A 25,937-nucleotide genomic window follows, 5' to 3' on the forward strand; every position below is an offset into this window, starting at 1 on the left:
GGTTAATGTTGGTAAGAATTAAAAAAAACTTACATCTGTTTAAGGTGGTATATGACTCCTGTGAAATTGAATATAATAAATTCAGATTACTCTAAAGCTTGTTGGAAATGTGATGAAGAAATTGGCACGTATATGTGGTGGGATTGTAAATTGATTCAGAAATTTTGGAAACTGATTTTTAAGGAAATATATGATATATTTGGTAAAGATATTGAATTTAACTCTAAAATTGCTTTGTTGTCAATTTTTGATAAGATAGATCTTGATTATTATTCAAAGGAATTGGTTTCTAACTTTATGACAAGTGCTAGAATATTAATAGCTAGGTTTTGGAAAGACAAAAATGATATTAAATTAGAAGATTGGTATGGTGAAGTATTGGACATTGCATTAAATGATGAATTGACTACTGAACTCAAAATGAAAAGAGGGGAACTAAGTTCAAATATTTTTATGCTATTTGGGGTAGATTTCTTGAATTTGTATTAGTGAAAGGAAAGGGGAAAGTCTCTAAACAACAATCTATACAATTATGGAAAGGAAGTTTGTAATAAAAATATTGTTTAATGGGGTTCCGTGGGTATGGGGTGCACGGTAGAATTTAGTGTATAGTAAGCACTATTATTTGTATTTTTGTGTTTGTTTTTGTTCTAAAAATAATAAAAACCATTCATTAAAAAAAGAAGTTAAAAATAGTATTGCTAAGAAGATAGCAAATACAAACTTTAAAACTTTACAATATCTCAGTTAAAAGCCTGGTCTGAATTTTCATTAAAAAGAAAAGAAAAGAATATTAGCACATCTAGCCTCAAATCCCTTGTCTCTAGTGGGCTGTCAGTTGTCAAAATTATTTATTTATTTATTTATTTATTTTATTTCTATCCCGCCTATCTGATCATATTAGACCACTCTAGGCGGCTTACAGTAAAAACAACAATGTAATTTTAAAACTTTACAGCAGAAACGTAAATAAATAAATAAAAAATAAAGAACAGAATAAGAAAAAAGATCGTCAAGGGTTTTCTGTTGGGAAGGCCCGCCTATACATCAATGTTTTTAGTTGTTTCTTAAAAATGCCCAGCGAGGGAGCCGCGCGAATCTCAGGGGGCAAGTTGTTCCAAAGGCGAGGAGCCACCGCCGAGAAGGCCCGGTTTCTGGTCTTTTCCTTTCGGGCCTCTCTCGGCGTTAGGCTCCTCAGCCTTATCTCCTGGCTCGCGCGAGTGACACGGGTAGATCTAGGTGGGAGAAGGCGTTCCGCCAAGTATCGAGGTCCTAAACCGTTTAGGGCTTTGTAAGTAAGCGTTAATACTTTGAAATCAATGCGGAATCGGATGGGCAGCCAATGCAATGTGGCCAGAGTGGGGGAGATATGTTAGTATCTTCTCAGCCCACTGAGTAGTCTAGCCGCCGCATTCTGCACCACCTGTAGTTTCCGCAGCAATCTCAAAGGTAGCCCCACGTAGAGCGCATTACAGTGGTCTAATCTCGAGACTACAAGCGCATGCACCAGAGTGGTGAGAGACCCCACATCAAGGTAGGGCCGCAGCTGGGCTATCCTCCTGAGATGGAAAAAAGCGGAACGGACCACGGACGCCACCTGGGTCTCCATGGTGAGTGCCGGGTCAAGATGGACACCCAAGCTACGGACCCCATCCCTGGCTAACTAAAAAAAACACAACTAAATAGCTTTAGCCTTACTTGGTAAGACTTATCCTTGCTTGGTAGACAGTTCTAAGCGGAGAGGGCTACAGAGCAGGCCCTCCCATCTCATGCCCTCACCATAATTTCTGCTATCCCAATCCGGTTTATGCTGATGGAACTGTGCCAACAGGATTTTGCCTATTGTTTGTCAGTTTTGACCTAAAAATACCAAGTAAATGTAAACCATCATTCTGGGTTTCTTGTTGCTATACAGTAGTATAAATGTTGCCCCCTGTGTTTCTAACCTCCACTCACAGGCTTATGTTTTAATTCTTCTTAAGGCAGAATTTATAAAACTGGGGAAATCATCAGTTTTTTGAGGATGTTGCAGGTTAACCCAAACATTTTATGGATTTTTAGCACACTGGCATATATTTCTCTTGGATGGATGTATAGAAACCCGTTCTGTTTTATGATTTCCCACAGAACTGTGATTTCAAGAGTACTTCCCTGTCTTCCTTCCAGACAACCCAGCCCAAGATCTAGTAATGTGGTATACATTATGCGCTATATCTTTCCCTTGCATTCCTTACATACCCAAGGTTTGGTCTACCTACTGTTAATAGAAAGGGCGCCAGTTCTGAGTTGACTGATGGAACTAACTGAAAAATGCCTGGAGAAAAGTGGGGTGCCATCCAGTCGTCGCCATTTCACCTTGGGTTCTGGATAACCCTGAACGAAGCAAGCTAATGTCACATTCGAACCAATATCGGCAGACTCATCACTAGGTTCCTGTGTGAAAATTGGAGAAGCTGAAAGAAAGACAACAAGCAGAGAATTAGTAGTAGTACTTTTGCTTTTCTTTTGCTCTGTTTGATGCTTAATCTCTATGTTATAATGTACAAGTGCTTGGTTTTTGAATCAGTGGGATGCTGTAAGTAGAACATTGCTGGGGGGCAAAGATCCGGGTTCAAAATCTTGCTCAGACATAAATTCTACAGACAGTTATTTGTATGCAAGATGCTTGTTCTCAGCCCACTATCACTATCTGTAAAATAGATACATGAGTTGCTTACATCATAAATTGGCTGAAGAGATCATTTTTTGATTTAAAAGCACTACATAAATGATACATAGGTCTAAATCATCTTGCCTGGTGATGTTGGCATAACACAGGAAGTGTAACTTTTGAAGCCAAATAGCCCAAAGTTAAGAAATCACAGTAGACATTGCTTGTTGTATACTGAGCTGTATGATTCAGAGTGGAACTGATAGTGTCTATGGTGATTTCTTAACTTGGCACAATTTGGCTCCAAAACTTCTGCCATTTGCACAGTGACAGAAAAGTATTGGGGCCATAAAGTGGGAACGATATAATTCCAGTGCTCCAAATTATATCTAATTTTGCTCATGGTTCATTAACACACTCTTCCTTCATTTGATTCCCAGAAGTATTAGGAAATGGTATCTGAGAATATACAGTGCTTGCACAAGTGATTATGTACCAGTGATGGTAAAAGAGAAAAAGACAATTACAGTAGAACCTCAACTTATGAACGTCCCTACCTATGAACATTTCAACCTACAAATCGCTCCATTTGAAAAAAAATTGCATCAACTTGCGCATGGAGCCTCGACCTACAAATGAAAAAAGGCAGGGGAAAAGGGCGGGAAATTCAAATTCAAAGGTGCTCCTTTTTCCTTTCAAAAAAACTGGATGGGTTTTGGAGGGTGGGTTTGGACTGGGGGAGTTATGTTTCTGTGGTCTTGTTTTTGGATTTGTGTGTGGGTTTTTTGTGGGTTTTTTTTTTAGGGACGTGGTGGCGCTGCGGGCTAAACCGCAGAAGCCTATGCTGCAGGGTCAGAAGACCAAGCAGTCATAAGATCGAATCCACACGACGGAGTGAGCTCCCGTCACTTCTCCTAGCTCCCGCCAACCTAGCGGTTCGAAAGCATGCAAATGCAAGTAGATAAATAGGGACCACCTCGGTGGGAAGGTAACAGCGTTCCGTGTCTAAGTCGCACTGGCCATGTGACCATGGAAAATTGTCTTCGGACAAAACGCTGGCTCTATGGCTTGGAAACGGGGATGAGCACCACCCCCTAGAGTCAAACACGACTGGACAAAAAAAATTGTCAAGGGGAACCTTTACCTTTACCTTTTGTTTTTGTGGCAGTCCCAGCATGGGACTTGTTCTGTTGTATTTTTATTTTTATTTTTGCTATTTTTTTAAATGTTGGAACAGATTAATCCTATTCCCATGCATTTCAATGGGAAACGGTGCTTCGACTTACGAACATTTTGATTTACGAACGGCATTCAAATACGGATTAAGTTCGTAAGTCGAGGTACCACTGTATTTAGAATTCCTTACTGGTTTTGCTCTTTCTCTTCTCTGCTCTATTGCTTTCTCACATACAGACAAATACTTTCAGCCTTCACTTCATCATAAATACCTCTTGTTCTCGCAGGACACATAACTGGTAAGAGAATCAAAATTGTTCAAAACATGTAACTCACTCTAATAAAACTTTCTCATCACTGAAGCTGAACTTTTTTTTGATGATTCCAAGTAGCAGCCACCCTATAGCCCACAAATTTCAAGTTCCAGACAAAGGGTTAAACAGTAACCAAGAAAATGCAGATGCTTGTTTTATATAAAGTTTCACCAAGAGTATGTTTTATTCTGAACACATTATGCTTACAGCCAACATCCAGAGTTATTTTGCCAGATGCACTTCCTGCAATATTGCTTGTGACACACATATAGTCACCAGCATCCAGATCTTGTGTTTCCTGAATCTTCAGAATTCCACGTTGGAAGTCAATAAGAAGAAAATCTGATGCTCTTAACTCTAAGTCACCTATGTCCAGAGAAACAATAACAAGAGGGAACCATTAATTTATGCCGTGCACCTGATGATTAATCTTTAAATTGACACAAGATTCTTTCTTGTATAAACTTTAAATATTTAGATCTATTTCAATAAGATGAATGGCTTTTTCTTTTGTTTTTGAGATGGCACAAGGATGTAATTTGCTTAAGACTTCCTTTAAGAATGTAAAGGCTGCCATTTATTGAGAACAAGGAGTGCTACATAACATGTATACTGTGTCAAGTGACATTTGCTGCAAGGTTACTTCTATGGTGCTTTGATGCATAATTTTCTGCAGCAATTTCTACTAGAGATGGGGACAAACTGCTGGCTTGAATGATGGCCAAACAGATGTTCCACTGTTTGGTGCCCCATCCCCTCTGGCAGGTACCTACTCAGAAGCAGCACATCAGCCTCCCTGCCCCACCTCCTCCTGGTGCTGCCTTTGAGTGGGCAACGACCAAAGGGTTGGGACTCTGAGCCATGGAACACCTGTTTGGTTATCATCTGAATTGGCCTGAACTGGTGAACCAGCAATTTGTGCTCATTTCTAATTACAGTGGTGCCCCGTATAGCGAGGTTAATCCGTTCCGGATTAACCCTCGCTATACGGAATCATCGCTAAATGGGTAGGGGAAAGGTATTGGAACGCATTAAACTTCGTTTAATGCGTTCCAATACCTTCGTTACTTACCCGTTCAGCGAGGATTCCAGGTGCCGGCAGCCATTTTCGCGCCTTCGCTAAGCGAGGGCAGGGCGCGAAAACGGCTGCCGGCAGCCATTTCCGGGCTTCCGGCGGCCATTTTGGAACCGCCGATCAGCTGTTCGGCGGCTCCAAAATGGCCGCCGCAATACCCGATCTTCGCAATGCGGGTTTTCCCCATTGCGAAGATCGGGTATGTTTCCGTATAGCGATTCCAAAAAAGGGATCGCTATAAGGAAACATCGCTATACGGTGCACTCGTTAAGCAAGGCACCACTGTACTATGTTTGAATTCCGGAGTCAATAGAAGCAGTAGTTTCAACCAATTAGTTTCTCATTAAAGGAGCTTGCCTTCTATTCATAAGATACTTTATTCTAAGTAAAATGACCTCTCTTAATTAGGCTGTGATATCAGTTTGAAGCTGGAGGACTATACACTGCTCATGGAATTGTAAAAATTATTATTATCCTTTTATGAGAAGCTAAACTAATCAAGATGACTTTTTGATGAAGGTACCTTTAAACCATTTAACATCTGGAGGTGGAACTCCAGTGCTTTTGCATTCCATCACAGTAGTGTCCCCAAGGGCAACGAGGAGTTCACTTTGGACTACAGTCAACTTCGGGGCCTCTGGAAAGGGCCAAAGAAACAGCATTAAAATTTAACAACATGACTCACTGGGCAGCTTCTCTGGCAAACTAGACATATAGTCTACCTAATGCTAAAATTTAGTATTATAAAACATAATTACTCTGTGCCCAAACAATTTGGTCAAACTGTTTCATTTGTTTGTTTGTTTCATAGGTAAAGACCACCTTTTCTCTGAGGAGCTCGAGACAGGGTACATAACTCGTTTCCCCATTTTACCCTCACAGCATCCATATAAAATAGATTAAACTGAAAGAGAGCGACTAGACCAAGGACAAAGCAGGAATCTGAAACTTAGTTTCCTCAGCACCAGGCCCATGTTTCATCCATACACCATAAAAGCTCTCTCTGCTGCCTTGTAGACTAATTTCAGAGTAACTTCTCTAACAAGTACTTCTATTGGGCAAGGGCCAAACCTTAGTGGTGGAGCACATGCTTTGCAGCAGAACTTCCAGGTTCCCAGCATGCAGGGGAGGGGGCAACACTAGAATGAGGTCAAAGCACCATCTGTTTTGCATGTAGTAGGTCCTAGATTTCATTCCTCACATCTTCAGTTAAAAAATTGATTTCAGATAGAAGGGCTGTGAAAAATCTGCGCTTGGGAGTGACATTGCCAGTTGAAATCAGTAATCCAAGATAGGCCAGACCAGCTGTCTAAATCAGTATAAGAAAAATGCATCTGTTCAAATGATCATACAGTGATCATCAATATACTCATACGTAGTAACCCTTAATTTCCTGATTAATTATGATTACAAGCCGTCAAAGGAAGCAATCAAGCACAATCCTTCCCTTATTCATTTATTCCCTTAAATCCCCGTTTCATATTATACTTGCCAATATACGTGAGGACAGCCGTCTCCTTGATGGTTCCTGCTGCATTGCTAGCCAAACAGCCGTACAACCCTGCGTCTTTGGGGACTGTATTTTTTATAACTAGGGTCCCTTCCAGAGTTAATCTGTATCTGTAGGAGAGGAAAGCAAAGGCAATAAACATGGAGGTCACAATAATGATCTTAATGATATCCTTCAGGATGTAAGGCACTGACACACATATTGGCCAAAAAAAAAAAAAATCCACCCTCAAAACCTAGAGCTCATTTCAACTTCTTCCTTCTGCACAATCCCTTTGGTCATCCCCATTTATACTTTTTCTCTACAGCAGGGGGTGAGGAAAGTTCAGCTCATGGTTCCCTGCAGCCCTGAATGCCCCAGACAGGGATCTCTAGTATCCCCAGGGCCTCCAGCCCCTCCTGTTCCCTTTTTTTTTCTTTCTTTTTTTTTTCCAAAAAGTGCTCTTTTGCCCTTTAGAAAGCATGAGAGATAGTTATTCCTAGGTTTTCCTTCCCACCCCACCAGGTTCCTGAACAACCCATACACACCAAATTATAATGTGTTTTCCTAACAGGACCCTAGCGGGCATGAGGAGGCTTTTTTAGTTTAAATAAAGTTTTAGCCACCTGTGTAACCTTGGGTAAGCTGCACAGTCCTAGAGTGCCCCCAGGAGAACAGAGTGATAAACCACTTCTGAGTACTATATACCTCAGACTCTGCAAAATGTTGCCATGAGTCAGAATCTGACAGCATGCTATTATTGTTACTACTATTTTTAAAGAATTCAATATTGGGGATAGGCAGGGCATGGAAATGGGTGTAGCACCCCAAAGACCCAGTGGAGGCTTGTGAATTCCTTGGACCTCTGGAAATTGGACCTCACTTGTGAAGGCAAGCAACCTGTGACAGTGAAGAATAGCATTAGCATATGAGGTGGGAGAAGTAACCAGGGCAAAAACTTAAGTAGTGGTTTCATGATCCAAAGAAAAGCAGTTTCGTGTTATTTTAGGTGTGCAATGTTTCTTGCTAGGTTAAGCATTGCTTCAAACTGGGTGAGTTGGTTTCTTAAATCTCCGCACAAACATAGAGAGTGGAAATATTTTCAGTCAAGAACACTTCATGAATTTTTACTTTTGATAGAAGTAAAGTAGAGGTCTAAAGGTACCTGTGGGAGCCCATGAGAAACATATCATTGTGAGTCCACACTATTGTTGGCTTTGGATACCCAGTTGCTGAACAGCCAATGGACACCTCAGATCCTTCAATAAATGTCTGATTCTTGGGTGAGACCGTAGCTTTGGGTGGTTCTGTTAAATAAAATAGAATACCAGTCAGTTATTGCTGTTTTCCAAAGCCTATTCAAACATCCTCAGATTCGTCTTTCCACCTGCAGATAATTTTTATACGATTCCCAGAAGTGGCACAACTCTAGCAACAGCTTTGCCACATTGGTACCTCTGATCCAGGACAACAGCCCAACCAACTCACTACTGGTCACCTCCACCACTAGAAACATGCTGTTATCATGTGCCTGGCTACCAGACATCATGATATGGATATGGGACCTTCCATATGCAAAATATGTGTTCTAGCACAAAGCCATGATCCTGTCTGCAGAACAACCTCCCATAAGGCATTCATGTTCTAATGCATCTCACATACAAGCATAACAACGAAAATATTATAGTGTGCATCTTGAACTATTTTTTTCCATCTTGAAATTCATTTGAGATTTCCCTCTGCAATTAGTTGGTGCTGATGCCAAAAGAAACAAGTCAGAGGAAGAATTATCTTTCCCAAGTTTCAAATAGCTTTTCCTTTCAGAGCTTGCTCTAAGGAACTGGAAGTATCAACTTCCCATCATTCATCATCATTTTTCATGAAAATATATTCTTCTTCACTAATAGGGACACTGGCAAGGTAAGATTACAAAATCACTAGCATGTAAGTGCACAAGCTTGCTTCCATTATTGTTATAGACTAGTTGGTCCAATAAAAGGGTCATCCTCTCTCATCCTGTGTTTCCCATTCTGTGGGACCAACAAGACTCATAATAATCTGATCTCCTGTGAAACAGATCAGCACAATTCCCACACTATAGAAAGGAAAAGGAGGCTGAAATTGTGCCCAAAGTTTTCAAACAAGCCCTCTGCAAGAGGCAAGAAGAAATTCCAAAGAGAGGCACAAGGCTCCAAGATCTTCAAAAGGAGAATATTTTTGTCAGCTTAAACATTTTTTTCTATTTTCAGGCTTGCTGTCTTCCTTTCATTTCTTAAAGTAAATTTCTTTCTTACATTTTGTGTCAAGAAAATTATTTCTGCTTATTTTTAATTTAAAATAATGTTTCCTGTGTTTATATGTTAATTTCAAATTAGAAACCAAGGGTCAGATGATGGTTAACGAGAAGATGGCAGGTATCAACTCTTCTCCAAAATCAGAAGAGAGGTATGATGCAAAAAAAAAAGGGGGGGGAACCAATCTAAGATTTAAGAAGTCTGTGACGAATGATGGCAGGAACCTAGGTTCTTCAAGCCAGAGGTCAACTATTAATCCATATTCTAACATGGAAGTGGCCAGCCATGCAAATCAGGGTTTAGGGCACAGGCACAAAAGTTCAGAGTCCTTAAAACTTCTGTGCTATTTATCTTCTGCCATCCCTTTGCATGTACGTTGTTCTTCAGAACTCAAAAATTTGTTGTTATTGTTACTACTATTCCCAGAATCCCCAACCAGCATGGCTGTATGGGCTGGGAGATTCTACGAATTGTCATCTTTAAAAGCAATGTTTCAAACTTCTGTTCTGTTCACTTAGGGGGGGAAACATGGTTTACACACGGTGTGTTAACTTTTTCCCCCCTATATAAGTACTAAACGGGAATTTTCTGTACCAAAACACCATGAAGGGTACACACAGCTTCTTATACATAAAGTGAATGCAAACCTGTGACCCCCTAATGTCTCATTTTCCAAGAGTTAGCTGTGGCAGTTGATTTTAGCATGCATAACAAAAACAGAGTAAAATTTAAAAAATTAAAGCAGAAGTCATATGGCACCCTGAAAACCAACAGATTTATCTTCGTGTGAGGTTAATGAATTACAATCCATTTCCTCCATTCCATGTTTCTAAGGAAGTAGATAATATCCTCAAAAGCTCACAAGGCAATAAATTTGTTATTCTTTAAGGTATTTTTATTTTAGTTCTTTGGTTCTGCTACCTGTGTTTCTATGGGCTTGGGAGAGTGTACCTTCCCTTTATACTTTATAGGTTTGGTGAGGAAAGCACCAAAGTCATACCAGTACCAATGTAACAAAATATGGCTGGCCCGTAAAGTGAAACAGACTCAAAATTTGTGGGAGGAAAGACAAAACTGAGAGGCTAAACAATTCTAGTAAAGAGGGTTGGAATTAAATCCAGATTGCTTTTTTTAAAAATCAGTGTATATGACAGAATGACACTGGATTGATTTGCCATGTGGGCAGCTGCCTCGGCTATTTTTATTCCTTTTCAAACATTGCCAGAACAGACTGGGGGGAGGTCTTAAATGCTCTGTGGGTTTGAAGAAGATTTACTCTTCTATTGACATTAGGAAACTGAGACTAGCTCAAATAGGAGGACATGCTGTGCCTGAGCATCACTTCTTCTGATAATGCAATGTTATTTTATTACACTGTGAAGGAGTTACTCAGAAATGATGACCTTTGACTAAGGTACAGATTTTGCACATTACAGTGGATTGCCCTATGGAAAGTCAGCAAAACATGCTGCAAGATCCAGCACAACAACATCTGGCAGCAATTACTAGCTTTGTTTTCTGTCCCAGCAGTAGCCAGCAACATAACAAAGACAAAGAATCAATAGCGGTCTTTCTCCCCACATGGCAGCTTTGCTTTTTAATAGGGAAAAACAGAACACATTCCGTGGCGACACTGCCCCTCTCACTGCACTTTCAGTGTCCCTTTGAGGCATTGTCTTTTTTTTCTTAATATATTTTTATTAGGATTTTTCTCACTGCCACAGAAAATGTGCTTTTTCATTATGTTCTTCATATAAGCAACAGTGTCCCAAATTCAGTATGTTGAAATCAAGCGAGACAAGGAAATGCCAAAATATGAATGTCCTGTGGCTTTTACTCTTGAAGTAAACCAAGCTTGGAATAAACAACGAACAAAAAGCAACAGGAAATGTTGCACCTAAAAGCTATTGTATAAAATGGTATTCAAGTGTTTCAGGTAACACTAAAGCTCTCTTGTTACAGCTTCACATTTGAAAATGACAAATTTCACCTGTATGGATAAATCACGGCTCTCTTAGATTAGGCATCCTTCAGTTTCAAGAGACTATGGTAACATGCTCTGAACAGAGGTCTTGGAACAGCGTCTAGTGTGGCTGAGAAGGCCAATTCAAGAGTGACAGCCCCTTCCACAGTGAAGACAAATACAATCTGTCCCCTGTCCAGCTCCCTGATTTTGCTGGTTTCGGGACTGCCATGAACAACCTCCAATTCTTGTGTGGAGATGGTAATAGAGGGAGGTGAGTCCACACCCTGGCCCATGACTTCTGTTTTCTTCAGGCTGATTGTTAGTCCAAAGTCTTGGCAGGACTTATTAAAATGATTCATGAGTTGTTGGAGGTCTTCAGCAGAATAGGCAACAACAGCTGCATCAGCAGCGAAGAGGAAGTCCCACATGTATTTCAGTGGGACTGTGGTCTTCGCTGTCAATCTAGAGAGATTAAAAAGCTTTCTATCTAGTCTGGAAATAGACACCTTCTGTTGCAGTTCCAAAGGTGTGCTTCAACATGAGAGCAAAAAGATCCCAAACAGGGTTGGTGCGAGGACACAGCCCTGTTTCACTCTGCTTCAGATGTCAAAAGGATCTGATGTTGAGCCATCAAAAACTCCTGTGCCCTTCATTTCCTCATGAAAGTACCTGATGATGTTAAGGAGTCGCGGTGGACATCCAATCTAGGGTAGTATTTCAAAGAGGTCATCCCTGCTAACCAAATCAAAGGCCTTTGTTAAGATCTATGAAGCCACAAAGAGTGGCTGTCGTTAGTCTCATATGACAGTTTTATGGAGAAAGCTTCCAACAAGGTTAATCAACTATGCAGTTCTGATTTTCAGCAGCATCCACATAGCTGGTAATATCTGAGCAGCAGGTATTTGCTTAAAAAGGTCATGATATTCAGTTTCTGAAGAGCTTGACCCAGCCCTACTATTAAGCAGATGAGGGCAATAACTTCATGTGGTAGATAAAGAGGGAAGAGCACTAACAGACACCCACACCTACAGATGGGCAGTTCACTAACTGTTCTCCACTGAACGACAAAGCTATATGTATCATAAAGCCTGCACTGGGAGCCCCTACACTAGCCTATTGCAAGTGGAAAATGCTATTCTTTTACCATTGTTGAAAAAGCTTTTATATGACAGTAAAGCCAGCTTCTGTACATTGAACCCTCCAAGGAGTGTTGCCCTCAGGAAGCAAAAAAGTAATTCAGTCACTCAGCGATCTCCCTTAAGTGGTGGCGCTGTGGGCTAAACCGCAGAAGCCTGTGCTGCAGGGTCAGAAGATCCGGCAGTCGTAAGATCGAATCCACGCAACGGAATGAGCACCCGTCACCTGTCCCAGCTCCCGCCAACCTAGCGGTTCGAAAGCATGCAAATGCGAGTAGATAAATAGGGACCACCTCGGTGGGAAGGTAAACAGCGTTCCGTGTCTAAATCACACTGGCCATGTGACCACGTAAAGATTGTCTTCGGACAAAACGCTGGCTCTATGGCTTGAAGAGCGGGATGAGCGCCGCCCCCTAGAGTAGGACACGACTGGACAAAAAAATTGTCAAGGGGAACCTTTACCTTTTTTATCAAAACTAGACATGGGGACGAATAAACAAATGGATTGCAATATTTGTGGAAAATCACTGATCCATTGAATATTCATCCCTCCATATTCATAGGTTCCAGAGACCCCCACGAATACGAAGGGATGACTATGTCCCCATTTTATTCGTCCCTTTGTAATAAAAAAACACACTATGCCTACCAGCTGCCAATCAACTGATCATTATATGTATCTGTGTTACTTGTAACTAGCTACTTCCGAGCTCTGAGCATGGCTTATCACAAATCTTACCATATAGTTTATTAGTAACATTGTATAGTTGACGTCATGGTCAGAAACATAGTGTGAGAGTTTGCTTTTCCAGCTAAAAATACATCAGCATCATCATACAGCCCTTCAGGTTGCAGCAAGGTTCCTCTGCTTAGCACTCACTTCCAAGGAGCCTTGTTTCCCCTTTTCTTGCAGTTTTAAATGCTTTAGAATATTTTAATACCATTTCCATACCTTTTCTAGAAGGTCATCTACTGCTCACTTACAGCATTATAGTATTTTCTGGATTTTTCCACTGATCTCTAGAGGCAGCTTTTATTTCTGCCAGGGAGGAAAGTTCGTGTTTCCTTTTCTGTATTGCTGCCTCTTGAATGGAACCATACCGTGTGGAGAAGGAACTACTGCTTAGTTTTTCCCACCCACAATATCCCTCATACCAGCTACATTTCCTGACTTAGCTGGGAGGGAGAAGAAACAAGAACATATGTAGCCCTTTCTGCATATTACCCTGGTTTGTAGCCCACAGTAATCAAGAGACCTTTGGGTAGTGTGGGCGGCATGTAAATAAATAAATAAATAAATAAATAAATATTGGTAAGTGTTTCTTCCTTTGGAAAACTTAATAAAAGCCGCTAATCAACTCAGGATTACAGCTTTGTCAAAGGAAGTTTTAAAACCCTCTCTTGCATTGTTTTCCGAATGTAAATGAAACTGGGCAAACACCCCACAAACATGCAATGTCCATTTGATGAAACTTTTTTGGTTTTGTCTGTTGAGAAAATTGTTGTTTCAGGTTATAACAGGAGGACAGGAAGTTAGTTGCAGAAAAGGGAAGATGGAAGAGATTTTAAAAACTTCTCCCATGGCTTCAACTGACTCCTTTCTGTATAGCCACTAATGCAATTCATATTTCTTAAAGCTAACAGAGGCTCCTCACACGTCTCCCACACCATGACAGTCTGATCCCTTATTCAAATAAAATTTCCCACTGTTGACTATTAGGATAACACATGCTCTTCACATCAGTTATCACAACAGAATACCCTGGCCTATTCTAGAGATATGGTTGCCCCCAAGATCCTTGGCTTTAACTGAGACCTGGCCACATCCAGGTTTTAGTGGAGAATGGAAACTACACAACTGGAGCATTAGGGCTCACCATCATAAAAATGGAAATCTTCTGCACAGGAATTCCGGCATAGATTCATGATTTGAATATCTTGTGAGGCCAAGAGCTGTTACAAGATCTTTCACATCCCCCAAAGTATACCCTTGACTCCCTGATGTATAACTTTGATTTTAGGCACTCTGATGAGTACCGAGATGGCACACATGATAAATACATCATCACTTTGATTTTAATTCATTTTTACATTCCACAGATCACTGAAAAAGTTCCAATAAGGCAGATACAACAAATTCCCTTTTTATTTCTGCTTTGTTCCTGGAGTTCAACCCAGTTGAACCCATTTCCAGGAACATCGTTATTCACACAAACAATTGCAATATATTTTTCCAATTAGGAAATATTATCTGGCTTGCATTAACTTAGATCACACTTCATTGATATGTATTGGATTTTCTTCAGCTCTATGTCCACTATTTTTGTTGCAATAGTTAACCTTTCATTTATCAACAGGCAAAGCAGTTTTGGAAAGATTCTAGGCACAGTGGAACTACAGAGATTTGTTTAAATTCCAAGGAGACTTATGAATTGTTTAAATTCCAAGGAGACTTATGTAAAACCAAGCTTCAGTTTTATTCATTTCAATTATGCCTATTCACGCCAAGAAGAGCAGACAGAAGGTGGAGTTCAGCATATTGAAGAAAGACATCAGCATTAAATTTATTTATTTATTTATTTATTTATTTATTTACTTATTTATTTATTTATTTATTTATTTATTTATTTATTTATTTATATCCTGCCCATCTGGTAGATTCTACCACCAGTTTATCAATCATATGCATTGATTACAAGGTCGAAAGAATAAGAAGTGACAATGTTATTTAGCTGTTCCCTGCCACATGTTAGCTGCTAAATGTTTTATTTGCATTTTAGTGTGTTTAATTTTGTACAGTATGCCAATAAAGGTTTCTGTCTGTGATTTGTTTATCAACAGAATTCAGACAAGTGATTTCTAGCCATTTGATAGGCACTGCCAATTTTTCTGCACTGACTTTGCTGAGCCTAGATTCTGCCCTCTAGTTTCTCCATCTGTAGTGTCTCTTTGGAGGTAAATTATTATAATAAGGTAGAGGAAAACTTTTGCATGTCCTTTCCCTAATATAGTAGAATACAGAATAAATGTCAGCAAATTTATTGGATTTTCCCCAGGTTTGTGAACAAAAGCAAACAGAAATGAAATTATCAATCATAGGAAATAGGCAAATCAGTTTATTTCCCTAGCTGTCACATTTTAATGTTGTAGATTTTGGTAAATTCTAATCAAAAGTGAATGAAACAAAATTAGGAAAAGGCCATGTAGTCGTGAAAACAATACAAACACAGGAGCAGATGTTACTTTTAATCAACCATTAAGAATTATATATAAAAAAAATAGTGAGCTTTCGATGAAGGTAATTTATTTTTTAATTCTTCTTAATGGTCGATTAAAGGCATCATGTACTCCTATATTTGTATTGAAACAAAATTGCCACTCATCTCTTATATAATATATGGTATGACTCATTAACTCCAGCAAGGAGGGGTGATTTGGAACCAATTATCTCAGGAGGTGGTGGGCACTTCAAGAGAAAATTAGTCAACCATTTGTCAGATGTATTTTGATTTGGATTCCTGCCTACCACAAGGGTTTGAACTCAGTGACTTTATAGGTCCCTTCCAATTCCATTGTTCTATGATTTTATTATTTTAAGTTGTGAAGCTAGAACTAGTCACTACACAGGATATATATATATATATATATATATATATATATATATATATATATATATATATACAGTATACGTACGTATTAATGTGTTTTTTAAGGAATAGCCCTTGGCAGATAAAAATTTTCTGGCATTTTAAAGCTTGAACAAATATAAAAGGCCCTTAACACAAAAACCAGAAGATAAAAACTGGCCATGGATATATGAGAGTGAACCATGCTCCAATATCCTATTCTTAAAATAGTTTGTCAACGCACAGAAATCTGGTTGAAATTTCTTTCTTTCTTCTTCCAATGGAAAGAGGAGTGACCGGAGCTCCACACTGGAGAAACCAAACAGCTACTAAACAAGAGAATGGCCCAGCACAGGAGGGGCAATGGCTCAGGACCACAATCAGCAGTGTCCCTTCATTTGAAGGACAAAGGACACTTATTTGATGACCAAGATGTACTTATTTTGGACCAAGAAGATAGGTGGTTTGAGAGAGGGGTCAGGAAGGCCATACATGTGCATATAGAAAATCCCTCACTCAACAGTGGTGAAGGCCTTAGGTTCAAACTGTCTCCTATTTATTATGCTGCCCTTTCATTCGTCCCCAGAAAGATCAGGACCGCACATCCCAAAAAGACCACTGTTAACAACTGTTAACAACCTATGATAATGGGTGGATAAGGACTGCAAAAGTGGGATTTTTCACTTACACACACCCATCCTTTGTCTATCTAACAAATCTATTCAGACCAGGGGGAAGTAAAACCAATGGGGAGGATATATCAGGGGTCTCCTACCAACTCTCCTCAGACTGAAGAAGCTACTTGGATGAGTAGCAAAATGATTCAGCCTAATAAGAAAGAAGTCCAGTTGCCATGACTCAGCTTCCAGATTCTTTCCTGATACTTCCTTTACTTGCAAGTAGATGACTGATTAATTCCAGCAAAGGAGGATGATTTTGATTACATTAAAATTGGCTTAATATTAGTCTAATGTTCCTGATATGCCATTTGGATCTTGGGGTTTCTTATTGGTTAACACTACATTCTACTTTGATTTGTCCTACGCAAGTTTCTTCTAGCTCTGACTTTTCATCTCCAGTTCTATACAGTATTTTGTGTATTAGAGGCAAATTTCAAAAAGTATTACTGCTGAAGGCTGCTGGGAAAGATGATTTGCAAACACAGGAAATCAAAAGATCTCTGCATACCTACTAATTTATGTGTGGGTTTCATTCCAAGGATGACTTTTAAATGAAAAAAGGTTGCTTTAAGAGTACTTGTTCTTCAAGAAAAGGATGACAACACTAAATCAAAAAGTGGAGAGGAAGGGGAGATTTTTGAACAAAGAGTTTTGAAAATATATATTTGGCAAAATATTTCCTCATTTTCAACTATTTTCAGTAAAGAAGCACGTTGCCATCAAAACTGTTTCTTTCTCTCAGTCAAATATTATTGTTTTTTACATTCCTTTGACACTTCCAACAGAAAATGTAGCTACATTCTATTTTGAACACCATCCTGTTCTCTAGAGCAATGGTCCCCAACCTTGGGCTGCCAGATGTTCTTGGACTTCAGCTCCCAGAAATCCTGGCCAGCAGAGGTGGTGAAGACTCCTGGGAGTTGTAGTCCAAGAACATCCGGAGGCCCAAGGTTGGGGACCACTGCTCTAGAGTACAGGTAGATTGCATATATGATAATTAGGGGGTAAAAGTTCTGCATCAAAAAGATGCCCTACAACAGTGGTCCCCAACCTTGGGCCTCCAGATGTTCTTGGACTTCAGTTCCCAGAAATCCTGGCCATCAGAGGTGGTGGTGAAGGCTTCTGGGAGTTGAAGTCCAAGAACATCTGGAGGCCCAAGGTTGGAGACCACAGCCCTACAACATTCATATTTCTAGAAGATACTCAGATTGTATTCTGGAAATTGCATCAGGGATTAGAAGGACAATACATTTGACCGTGCATTTTACCAATCACTCCCATGTTATTGCCATACCCATTCATAATAGCAACTCTCTTCTGGTATTCACTTCCTGATATTGCAGGAATGTGTGAGACTAACTCCAGTACCTCAGTTGCTGCATATGCCAAAAACACTGGGAATGGCCAAATCTGAAAGGTTCAGCTCCCATGACAGGTAGGGTATACAACACATAATCAATTAACACTCCTCTTCTCATGCTGAAAAGCCAATGTGTGATGAAAATAGGGCTCAGGTGACTATGTACAGAATCTGGAGTATTACAAGGACAAGAGACATCATCAAGCCTGAAAATGGTCATAGCTATTCCAGATTAGATCTATTTTTAAGAGAAAGTGGGTTTTTTTGTTGTTATTGGGTTTTTTGTTTTGTTTTGTTTTTGCTTTCAACATCTTTTTGAACACTTAAGAATCTGAACAGACAGTAAATGAAAGCACAGTGAATTTCAAAACTAAAGCTATCATGGCCAGAATTCTATTGCTATTATTTCTAGCCCACACCTATAACTGGAACAAGGCAGAAATACAGTATCTACTAGAGATGGAGGTATTCATGTTCATATACAAATACAAATACTCCTGCACAGCTGGACTTAATGAGGGTCTGGTCCATGACACTGGACCGTCCACTCATGCATCTGCCAGCCCCGCTCATCCTTCCAATTGCTCCTGGAGTGCCACTTTCTTCCCGCTCAGCTATCTACTCCTGGCAAGGGGGGAGAGAGAAGGAATCTCCCTGCACAGCTGCTGAGTGGCCAGCTGAGTGGGAAGGGAATGGCACTCCAGGGGTGATTGGAAGGACGAGTGGGGCCGCCGATGCCGGCAGACATAAGTGGATGGTCTGGAATCAGGAGCTGGACACTCGTTAAGTCCAGCTGTGCGGGGATATTCATATTTGTATACGAATATTAATACTCCCATCTTTATTATTTACATTTTATAAAAGTGGACAAAAAGCTAGAATTTTAATTTGAGAAAGGAGATACCAAAAAAAAGGAGAAGAAATGCATTTTCTTTTCAAATACAACAATTTCTTTTCCATATTACCTTGCACTGTGAGGAATACAGATGCCACAGCAGAGCCACCTTCATTAGATGCCACACAACTGTATTCTCCTGCATCTGCGAGTTTTACCATTTTGACTTCAAGAGAAAGATTGCTCATCATCCGTATTCTGGAAGGCTCCAAGAGTTTCAGATCTTTATTGTTTCTTTTCCATGTAAGGTTATAACGCACTGTGCTCAGAGTTAAGCATGTCAATACAGCTCGGTCACCAGGACTTACAGTAACATTATTGGGAACCTGTATGATAGGTGGTGGCTCTGTGAAAAATACAAGAACAAGCAGAAAAAATATTTACACTATCAGCATGGAAGAGTGAGTGAGAGAGAGAGAAGGGAAGTCTCAAGTTAACAACTTGCTCCTTGATAAACAGGGTTATCTTTCATGTGAACATGTTTGTGTGTCATACTGCTCTTTAGACTGGATTAGCAGGTAGACTAAGTGCAGAGACTGGGATTTCTTTTAAACTACAACTCCCAAATCCTAACCAAGCCACAATGTAGAGGTTCAGCCAATTAGGTCCAGATAGATTATAGTTATCTGAATTTTCTGGTATTGCACATGGAATAAAACTCAATATGCTGTATAGATTCATGACAATGCCCCTTTATATTCCCCTGCCTTTTTAAAAAAATGGCAAACATATTTCTTTTCTTTACTATGGACATATGTTGGAAAATGAGCAGGCAGTGTCAGAAAAACTAGTTCCACCTCCTGTAATTTAGCTGTAATAAAGTTTGAGAAGCCTATGCCACAACTTTCCTGGCATATTCTACTAATAGCTCTACCACAATTTTATCCACACCTATTTCTGTCCCCTCCTACTTCCATTGATTAGTTTTCAAGAGTGTTTCCAAATTCTGAACAAACCGTGCAACTGAAGGACTACTTTACCCTTCCAAGGAAGAATGTTATGGGCTTGCACACATCTATGTTATAGCAATGTAAGCTGTCTTGACACAGTATTAGATTTTCTTGGAGCAGCCCTTCATGTTTGAATGAAAGCAAAACCAACAGCTCGTTCGCTTTCAGGAGAAACTTCCTCACATTCAGTATAGCTTTCAAAGTCATTAAGTACACATGCTAATATATTTCAGATTTAATAATGCATGGTGGAGGTACTAACAGTTTCTAGTGGTTGGTATTTTTCTTGTGCAGGAATCAACAGATTGCCTCCACTGTAGTGGGAGGAAAGAACAATCTCCCTTCAATAGCAAATTATGGCCACAACCCTGTTGACAGTCCCAACTGGTGTTGACCTACTGCATCAATAGGTTTTACATAATGTTGATTCAGTGGGTCTGTTCCAGTTAGGAACAGCAGTAAGATCTAGACCTAAAAATGGATTAGAAAGGAGAAAGATCTAGATTGCAAATCCTAGAGAGCCACAGTAATGTAAGTCTTTCATTTCACTCTGCAGCTATGTGAAATGGCTTTCCAAGTGCCCACAGAGAGGTGCATGGTGCGCAGTGACCTCAGAGTGAGCCTTCCCTAAAGCCTCAGTGGTTGGAGTGGTCTTGCATTTTATTGCGGGGGGTTACAGCAGTCAGCCTCTTTCTCCTTTCACATCAGCTAAGTATTTCAGGATACTGTGTTTTACCTTCCCCTTCCCTCATTCTCACTTGTATTAACAATGTGTATTTTTTAAAAAATCAGTCCATTTTCACACATTTATCCAAAAACAGTGCACATCATTAATTTGAACTAACAGGTAAATCAATACTACCAGCTGTTTAAATATGACTTTTAAAATAAGAATCATTTGCTCAGATTACATCCTCTTCTGTGTCCATTTTAAAAGTATAGACATGCTGGATGTTGCGGCTTGTTTTCATATAGCTGCTGAAAATGTTTATATGAAGATGTACACTATGAAGTATGTTACCTACTTTGTTGTTCAAAATGATGCTTTATAGATTATACTTACAATTATTTTTGGGGATAGCAAGCTAGAAATGCAAATACTTCCTTCAACAGGAAAGTTTATTTCCAGCAGCTCTTCAGCAGGAGCAAAGTATCCAATTCCCACTACTGGGATTAATAAGAAAAAAAAATGTACAATACTCTCCTGTGTACTGGCTAAGAAGAACAAATTTTTTTTTACCTGGATGGGGCCATTTCTGCTGTACTCCCATCTCAACCACTTGTTTAAAGCCTAGACAGGATCTCCCAGGTCTTAATTTCCAATTAGATCTATGACAGCAAATTACACTTAAATAAATAAATAAAAGCTCCCTTATTTCACTTTTGTTTCCCATGAGTTCTCTTCAAAAAGATTTACAGTTCTAAGAACTAAATAAATCAAGTTGGCGGCACTAAATATTCATGCTGGCAGTTGATTTGCAAATCCTCATTCATCATTGCATAACAAAGTTTCTTTTACTTCAGAATTATTTCAGTTCAGCTGGCCCTGTCTTTTCATTGGACTGTTGGGGATAAATGTGTGGGTGTTTTCAACATGTTTTAAAATTTCTATTTTCTATTTCTATTTTCATTGGCCGTGGTCCAACAGGATCACTTCACAGATGGAATAGCAGCCATCAGTGGAATTGGAAGGATGACAGTCCCCATTCCCATCCCCACATACCCTCAAAACCTTCTCTAGAAGTCTAGATGAGTCACCCTATCAAGTCCTGTATCATAAACCTATCAAGCTCATTGTTACTGCCATATTCTTCCCATTTGAGGGCACAATTTTACTTACAGCCACATTCAGTCAATTCATCTGCTGCTACCTGCAGGAGGCAGTAACAGTGTTTCTTCATGATAAAGCGAGCAAGTTGCTAACCAAAGTTGCTGATGATATTGAATACTGAATAAAGAAATTATTTCCCTCCAAATTACTAGCAAATAGAATGACTCACTGATTCTCAAACAGGGACATTATTACATGAAAGATGCTCAGGGAAAGTTGTGCTACCTAGGATTTCCGGGAGTTGTAGTCTAAGAACATTTGAGGATCCAAGACTGGGAACCACTGTTTTAGGAGACCATGAGAAATATGATTGTTGCAGATTTCAATATGAGCTAACTTCATCTGCCCTTCTGTACCAATGTTTAAAGTACCTGTCATTCTCTTTTGTACTTCTGCAAATATTACAACACAGTTTTTTGTTCAAAATATGTATAAAAATACATTTTAAACGTGCGCTTTAAAGCCCATGTTTAAATACTATTTAATCATGCCTTTGTTTTCAAAAAGTAGAAATGGAATGGACTAGATTTGTCGACATATTCAAAATTCACATAAATAACAGATAAATAATCATAGAATAATGAAGTTGGAAGATGGCAATAAGGCTATCGAGCCCAACCCACTGCTCAATGCAGAAATACAAATCAAAGGATATCTGCCAGATGATTCTCTAAATTTCTCTCAAATGCCTCCAGTGCTGGAGCACTCACCACCTCCTAAGGTTACTGGTTCCACTATTGTACTGCTCTAACAGTTAATGTGTTTTTTCCTGATATTCAGCTGAAATCTGGCTTCCTCTAACTTGAGCCCATTGTTGCATGTTCTGCACTTAGGGATGATTGAGAACAGATCCTGCCCCTCCTCTGCATGACAGCCTATTTGCAAAGTACTATTATAACTCCCCTGAGTCTTCTTTTCTCAAGGCTAAACATAGCCAGTTCTTTCAGTCTTTCCTCTTAAGGTTTGGTTTCTAGCCCCTTGATCAGGCTCTTCTACCCTTCACTGTTCACTTATACAACCAAATACTGGCTGCTGTCCTTTAACAATAAGCCAGAGCTTGGAAACATTGAAACAAAGCCTCTTACATTGTTATGCCAATAGATGGGAAATAGAGTAACCCAGAGTGGCAAATTACTACTAATTAATGACTTCTCATTAAGATTTTTCATTGCACACAAGTAATGTATGACCAGTAATACAACTAGGGACTTATTAATTAGCAGCAATTTGCTGCTGGGAGTTATTCTATTTCCCTCCTGCTGATATCAGTGCACAAAATTTTATCCATTATTTTTTTTTCAACCAGAGGTTTCAAGAACCAACAGCCGGCATGACCTAGTATGCCAAGTTCTGTAATGATCATAAAGTGTGTAAAGAAATGGGTCACCATTTATGATATAACTTCTTCACATAAACCTTTCTGCTTCATTGGAGAAAGGAGGAATTAAAACTTGGAAAAATTAGGTTTTTTAGAATAAATTGTCACATGAACTGAGCAAATCTTGGAGTTGTAGTTGAGAATGGTAACTTTTTGAAGTCTTCACATGCCATTTGAAACAGCAAACAGATCATCATCTCTTTTGCATCCAATCATGGGGAAACAAATTATATATCATGAATTAAGACAGTTAAAATTGTTAATAACTCTTGCAAGAGGTTATGATTGTGAATCATACAGTATCTTCTTCTCAGAGAAATAGGGGTGGGGTAGGAAGTCCTTCATCTTCATGAAAAATCTCATGTGGCTTCTCAGATGTTTTGTGATAATTTTTTCTGTGAGGAATCACAAACTGCAGGATTATTAAATGCTATTTGTCTATGTCATTCACCTATGCCAAATTGTACAGGATTATTAAAATTCTTGTAGAAAATGGCATGTTTCCCACACAGGATTCACAGGAAAGGCCATCAAGCTGCTCATGATTTGCCAGTTGCCTGTGTAGAACTACAGGTGAAGAACATTTGGGGAGGCAGAATAAATTAATGGAAAAATGGACCACAGTCTGGTTTTCACAAAAAGCTGGAGAATTTTGCTGGTGCAGGGGAAATTTCTTTCGGTACACCTGGCATGGTGAAACTCATAAAATCACAGAGATCAAGACTGATTGATTGATTGAGTCTTCTCTTTTTTCAAGGCTATTTAAGGCAGTGGCTGAAATCTTGTTGTGCAGCCCTTCACGCACAAAAGTGATGACATCAGCAGCAGTAGCAAATTGTCCCTGACAAAGTGCTACCTTAGCAGTTTCTGGATATATGTAACTTGTTGCATTGTGTGTCACTCACACATATTTTGAAATCACCTTTAATTAGTGGTGACTTTGTCTTGAATCAGCGGCAATTTGCTACTGGTGTAGACATCATCATTGGTGTGCATGTGGAACTGGTGAACAGCATTTCAGCCAGTGACTGTGATCATATTGGGGGGTGGGAGAGAGAGAGTTTATGAAGTTCTTCATTGTACAATTGGAAAAGTACATAGTATTTTTTCTTTTTCTTGCTGTTGTCATTTTGATCTGAATCGTCACTATGTAATTTGGAATGCATTGACAAATACTGTTACTAGGTGTGGTGTGTGAACGTATATTTGAGTGAAAAGGATCCCTTTGGAGAGGAAACAGTAAATGGTACTAACCTGAGACATCCAAAAATGTCTGTGCTTGCCCAGTTCCTGCACTGCTGCTGGCAGTACATTCATAATAGCCCTCATCTGATAAAGACACCTTGGGAATCTCCCAGTTCACACTAGCAGTTTCCCTATATAATAAAAACACAAAACGCTAGATGGTTTATACAGGATTTGGATGAAACAGGCATGGAAAAGAATTTTGCTAAACTCAGTAGCCTCAGTTGAAGTAATCTTTTGATATTTCAAAAGTGGAAGAAGAAATGCATTTCATCTTGAGAATATTTATATTTGCAAAATTAATTGGGCCATTTTGGAGCAAGAAAATGCACCTAAACCAGTGAGCATGTTTTAAAATATAGGTAACAAAAACACGTATGACTGAAAATATACACACACAAAACTCACAAACACACTTGGGTCAATGCAGGAAAAGTTTTATGTTAAATAAATTTCTTAAGTAAATGTACATTTTAGAAAAATGCATTAAAATATACACAGCATGCTAAGAAAGTATATGCTTAATAATGCATTATTATTATATTAGGAAAATATATGATAAATTCTTCAAGCAGTTACAAAATAAACACAAGAAGAACATGCACACGGGGGAAGCGTAACAAAATTAAGCCTGGCAGAATTCCACATCACTACCAGGGAGAGTGAATGAGAAGCCAGGCCATAGACACCTTCTGGCAGGCACACATCAGTCTCTTCCACACTCTTTTCACAATGTCAGGGAAAAACTATAGGCCTCCAGAGCCAAATCAAGACCCGAATGTCAGGAGATTTGAAACCAGAGCCTGTAGAGAAGCAAACTGAATGGACTAGGTAAGGGCAAAAGGAGGCCAACCTCCCAGGAGTTTTAGAAATACAGAACAGCCAAGAGCATTCAATACCATGGCACATCATATAGTACTATTCTGTTTTGTGTCTAAAAAGGCTCTAGAAACCTTAATGCATAGTTAAAGGCAGCTTACTAGAGAAAGTCCCATTCCTAGACAAAAAGGATCCAGTTAAAAACCTGACATGGAATGGCAATGATAATCACCTAGAGAGATAAGGTAAAAAGGTAAAGGTTCCCCTTGACATTTAGTCTAGTCGTGTCCGACTCTAGGGTGCGATGCTCATCCCCATTTCCAATCCATAGAGCCAGCGTTTGTCCGAAGACAGTTTCCATGGTCACGTGGCCAGTGCGACTAGACACGGAACGCTGTTACCTTCGCACTGAGGTGATACCTATTTATCTACTCACATTTTTGCATGCTTTCAAACTGCTAGGTTGGCAGGAGCTGGGACAAGCGACGGGAGCTCACTCTGTCACGTGGATTCGATTTTACGGCTGCTGGTCTTCTGACCTTGCAGCACAAAGGCTTCTGCGGTTTAACCCACAGTGCCACCACACCCCTAATGATTCAAGAAGTAGGAGTTCTCAAGAAGATAAAGGTAAGTGCAAAATCCCTTGCATTTTGTTTTTCTTAAATGCTTTTCAGACTGAATAAGATAGTAAAGAAGTGGGGATAACAATGAATAAATAAACAAGACTGTCAAATTATAATGTATCCAGTTTATAACACTAGAAACACCTGTACACTATACAGCAGTACAAAGTGTCCCTTCCCATTACAGATACTTTGAAGCACTGATTAGCTACTGTTAATGCAATGATCTGTTCTGCTTCATTTGTCCAAAATTCTAAATATTTAGTTAAAATTTATTGAATATCGAATCCACAATGATGCCAGCTACAAAACAATCTGTCATATACAGTACACTCATATCAATGCATCCTGATTGTTTAAATTCTATCAAACAAATATAGACTTTTCTGAATTTGGTATACTGGAAAAAATAAATCTTACTCATGCTATA

The 25,937-nt window shown here is 39.4% G+C and overlaps 1 protein-coding gene across 1 annotated transcript in view; it reads right to left on the reverse strand.

Annotated features, from left to right (window-relative positions):
• HMCN1 (hemicentin 1) overlaps positions 1-25,937 on the reverse strand; it is a 372,920-nt gene that overhangs the window by 223,364 nt on the left and 123,619 nt on the right. Inside the window, exons 11-17 of the mRNA XM_078393073.1 lie at positions 24,075-24,196; positions 18,732-19,007; positions 7,870-8,011; positions 6,708-6,835; positions 5,739-5,852; positions 4,348-4,506; positions 2,259-2,453 (exon numbers count right to left, since the gene is read on the reverse strand). Of these exons, the coding sequence (XP_078249199.1) occupies positions 2,259-2,453; positions 4,348-4,506; positions 5,739-5,852; positions 6,708-6,835; positions 7,870-8,011; positions 18,732-19,007; positions 24,075-24,196 (1,136 nt within the window). The remainder of the gene's footprint in view (positions 1-2,258; positions 2,454-4,347; positions 4,507-5,738; positions 5,853-6,707; positions 6,836-7,869; positions 8,012-18,731; positions 19,008-24,074; positions 24,197-25,937) is intronic.

Source organism: Pogona vitticeps, chromosome 4 (genome assembly GCF_051106095.1).
Source record: "Pogona vitticeps strain Pit_001003342236 chromosome 4, PviZW2.1, whole genome shotgun sequence".
In the NCBI taxonomy this organism is placed as follows: Eukaryota; Metazoa; Chordata; class Lepidosauria; order Squamata; family Agamidae; genus Pogona; species Pogona vitticeps.